We start from the raw sequence: 4924 nt of genomic DNA, 5'->3' as shown, positions 1-4924 counted from the left end.
CTATATAGATCATACCATTGAAATTGCCTATTATGGTTTGAACAATGCTCTAAATCTCTTAATGCGGTTATTTCAGTAACCATTTCTAGTTTCCAGTGCCTTTCCACTATTATCACAATCTAGACACACGATACCGTTGTGCTACGTGTCAATGATATAGCTACTCTACAAACGGCATGTAAATAATGTAAACCACACACAGGATGTGATGTAGCAAAGTGTATGCATTGTCAGTTACAACAATGAAACCATCGAAACATGATCTACTGTATACCATCAATCATCAATCTTACTGAATCATCATTAAGATATTCAAACATACAATTACAATTAATAATTATACCTCGGACACATGTGACTGAACTGACGTACGAAAAGCACAGCACAGGCATGGCAAGGAGACTATAAACCACAGTACAACTCATACACACACACACACACACACACACACACACACAAACAAACTAACTAACTAAATAATCCAATCAATACTGACAATAATGTGCCAAAATGATTCAACCGATTATTAACAAGTCAAGTTATGGATTGCCAGGTGTATGATTTAGGGAAAAAAATTACTTTTCATGTACGGTAATGCAAAAGTAACGGGTTGCTGAGATTTTCTCTACAATTAGTGGCCACACAAGTGGTAGCTAAAGTACACAATGATTCAGCTAGCATGCAATCTTTAACCAGCCTGTATAGGACCAGGTATCCTACAGACTTCAGCACTTGTGCTGCAAAGCCTTAAAATCTTTAGGAAAATCAAATTGAAGTTTAGATCATCTTGTCATGCAACCCACACGCACACATTACTCCAGTTTTGTGACGGAAATTTTCAAAAAAAACTTGCCAGGATGATGTAGGTTGCAGGATATCCTTAAACCCACGCATATGATGCAAACACTAAGTATATAAAGCCTGCAACATTAGGCAAAAGCATGAGTACAAACCGCAACTTAACTGAAAACTCCTGGATTCATTATCACGGCCAATTGAAAGTTTATTTCTCTCGTTAGCTATCTACCGAACAACTAAAGCTATACCTAGATAGCTACTAGGTGAGTGCTGCATATGTATACGGGTCAGTCTCTTTCAGCATAATTATTATAGAGGCCATCTCTACTAATTACAGCCACGATAATTATGTGCTAATGTGAAACACTAGCTATAGCTAGCTACAATGCATGTGGCATCAGTTATCAACACATAGCTACACTGTAAAGTAGTAACAAATAAATAAAAAAATAATCACTATCTCTTACATATGGAGTGTTACAGTAGCTATTTCAACTTATTTTTGTACACTGTAGTTAAAATGCAAAGTGGTCAAGTTTCTTTCATGGCCATTGCCTTGCTATGTCTGTTGGGGCAGGAGGCTTATGGTCAAATACCAAGAGCATGCAGTGATGTTACAAGTCTAGAAAACTTGGAGTGTTGTCCAACTACAAGTGATGGTGTGTGTGGACAGGATGCTGGTAGGGGACAGTGTACTGATTTGAACTTGCCTGGATATGACATAAACAGTGCTGATGTGCGTCGCAATTGGCCTCACTACTTCACCAAGGTTAGTATTGATACTTAAAATGATACTATGCATGACTCTACTATAATTGACTGTTATTATAACAATTGTACAATTGCTAGTTGTACTGACATGTATATTATTGCGGTTTATCTTCACAGATCTGTAAGTGCAATGGAAATTATGCGGGATATGACTGTAGTCGGTGTAAGTTTGGTTACTATGGACCTGATTGCTCTGAGTCACAAGTTCTTCCCCGACGACCACTTGCTACCTACACTGATAGTGACTGGGTTGAATTCATTGATACCATTGTTCAGTCACGTTCGTTTGACTCAGGGTACGTCGCTGTATTAGAAGAGGCAGTTCCAGGAACCACAAATCTCCGCATGAGTAACGTATCACTTTATAATTTGTTTGTGTGGCTTCACCACTTTGCTTCAAAAGATTCTGCTACACCAGGTAATGTAAATAAGTATGTAGTAAGCATCCATTGTATCTGCATGCAGTGATACGTGCGCATGTGTATATGATGTAATTTGATGGCTCAAAACTTGAATTATGGTCACATACATTTCTGCACTTGTTAATTGACTTTTAAATCCTAATATATATATACTTACATACATCAATGTCATATTACATTTTAGACGTATCAATTCGTTTGGATTATGCTCATGCCGGACCTGCATTCACAACTTGGCACAAATACTTTCACTTGTTGTTTGAGTGGGAAATACAACACATGTTAAAGAGCATGGGACACTTGGACTATCACACTTTCAGGCTACCTTACTGGGACTGGCGAATTGAAATTCAAAGATCTACTGGAATACTGTCAGATGATCTCTTTACTGAAAAGAGGCTTGGGGCAACAAGGAATGTCAGTGGTTTTCCTCGTGTATTTGGAGATATTGTTGGTGATGGATGGAACACAATATGTTGGAAAAAATTCTTTCAGATTTGTGATCCAAATGTTAATACTGGTCCCCTTCAACGTTGCCCATTCACAGGAACTAACCCTTGCAGTAGCAACAATCCTGACTGGCCTACAAGTCGACAAGTAAATCTTGCCATGACTTTTAGAACATACGAAAGACCACCTTATAATTTTCTATCACGAAGAAACTATCGAAGTTTTGTTGATGCTGATGTTAACTTTAATATACGTAGGTGCCGTAAAGACAGAATGTGTTTTTGTTCTCCCACTTTTGACCCTGAATGTTCCCTCACAAAGTCAAATGGCTCGAGATTGATTGCACTTAAACAACAAATGCATGGAACGGTAAGTACTGCATGATTTTGTCATTGTGTGTTTTATAATATCACTTTTCTTGTTTAGGTTCATACCATTACGGGGGCAGGTGATCTTGCCACAAATCTTCCACTTGATAAGAGAGGACAAATGGATGATGTGGTGTCATCACCAAATGATCCTCTTTTCATGCCTCACCATGTCATGGTAGATTGTATGTTTGATGAGTGGCTGGAGCGACACCCTGATGCAGAGTATCCTAATGATATACCAGTAACTGTTCCCACCATAGGACATCAGCATGATGACTTTATGGTTCCATTTTTCCCACTCAGTACCAACGTTGACATGTTCACAAGGTCTCGTAATTTTGGATACTTTTGTGATCTACCAAACATTAGACGTCCTATACATAAAAGACCTTATAAAGGCTGGTGGTGACAGTATCATAACATCATATAGCAACATAAATTGTAAATTACATGCAAAAAGTATATATGCATGTATTGTATCTTACGTAATTCTTGACTCATGCACAAGTGAAATTGTAACAAGCATAGTTCTTGCATTTATTGTAGAGATACATATAAACATCATGCATTTTAATTAAACAATCATGATTATTTTTATGCTAAAACTTGTTGACTTTATGAATGACGTTCACAGCAAGATCAGCCTCAGTGTGCAGATTGGAAACTGTTTTGTGCATGTGCATAAACTCAAGGGTTTACACATTTGCACATTGCCAGTTTCAGTTTGGAAACTGCTTGGAAATGAACTCAATTTCCAAAAGAAGTTTTCAAACTTGCACATTTAGAACTTTCAATTTGTGCACTACTTTGGAAGCCTATCTATCATTCACCACCCACAAACCACACATTAAATGAAACCTTTCCATGTACTTACAAATGTATTCATAGCCCCATAATGAAATTCCACAGTGTGTTGGCAGTGATTAAATTCTTTTCGTCACTTGTCTACACAGTTCAACGAATATTAAATTTAAAAATATCATACATTATGCAAAAATGTTAGCAATGTTATTTGTCACAGCCTTTACTGCATGGTTGACAATCATCTGTACACTATAGCCTCCACTGCATGGTTGACAATCATCTGTACACTACAGCCTTTACTGCCTGGTTGACAATCATCTGTACACTACAGCCTTTACTGCATGGTTGACAATCATCTGTACACTATAGCCTTTACTGCATGGTTGACAATCATCTGTACACTACAGCCTTTACTGCATGGTTGACAATCATCTGTACACTATAGCCTTTACTGCATGGTTGACAATCATCTGTACACTACAGCCTTTACTGCCTGGTTGACAATCATCTGTACACTACAGCCTTTACTGCATGGTTGACAATCATCTGTACACTATAGCCTTTACTGCATGGTTGACAATCATCTGTACACTACAGCCTTTACTGCATGGTTGACAATCATCTGTACACTACAGCCTTTACTGCATGGTTGACAATCATCTGAACGCTATAGCCTCACTGCATGGCTGACAATCACTGCAATCAATTGCAAGATAATGTAGCAAGACACTAAACAACAAGTAGTAATGTACTCACCTCATGTATATAGTCCTTACAGATCCCTATCGAATGTCAGATAGTTCGTATAATTAAGTTCTTTATATCATGACCTGTATAAAACATAGGTATATAATTCTACACATGCCATGTATCCATTAACATACCTCATTCTATGTTTCCGATAATAATAAACATGTCTTGTTATGGGCTTATACAAATGGACTCCATCGTCATAATACAAGAATCCTAGACACCTATTTGCCAATAACCATTTACTGCATGTACATGTATAGTAATAAACACATACTCACTTTATCAGTGTCATCCTAACTTTATTGTACATGTGTGTGTCATGTACAATATTCAGAGGTACCACCATACATCTCAAAACATAAATCAGCTTCAATGTCACACCTACAATAAGCAAAAAAATAATGAAAAGTTATGCAGAATGCATACTTACTATTGTTCTCATTCTTTTATGATTTCTCAAATCAACTCCATGGAATATGCGTAGCTACTCTTGACCACCTGTGATTATGATGTTGTTACACATTTGTGCAAACAAGTACTTCAGATTTCTTGGTA

The 4924-nt window shown here is 37.3% G+C and overlaps 1 protein-coding gene across 1 annotated transcript; it reads left to right on the top strand.

Moving 5' to 3' along the window:
- The first annotated feature begins 949 nt into the window (after positions 1-949).
- Positions 950-3438, top strand: LOC136247391 (tyrosinase-like). The gene is made up of 5 exons (XM_066039072.1): positions 950-1061; positions 1314-1567; positions 1687-1987; positions 2176-2810; positions 2868-3438. The coding sequence occupies exons 2-5, from the start codon at positions 1319-1321 to the stop codon at positions 3219-3221; spliced, it is 1539 nt and encodes a 512-aa protein (XP_065895144.1). The 5' UTR covers positions 950-1061; positions 1314-1318; the 3' UTR covers positions 3222-3438.
- The last annotated feature ends 1486 nt before the right edge of the window (positions 3439-4924 follow it).

Source organism: Dysidea avara, chromosome 2 (assembly GCF_963678975.1).
Source record: "Dysidea avara chromosome 2, odDysAvar1.4, whole genome shotgun sequence".
Classification (NCBI taxonomy): domain Eukaryota; kingdom Metazoa; phylum Porifera; class Demospongiae; order Dictyoceratida; family Dysideidae; genus Dysidea; species Dysidea avara.
Note: the sequence above shows the minus strand (reverse complement) of the source record. Positions and strands in the feature narration are given on the sequence as shown.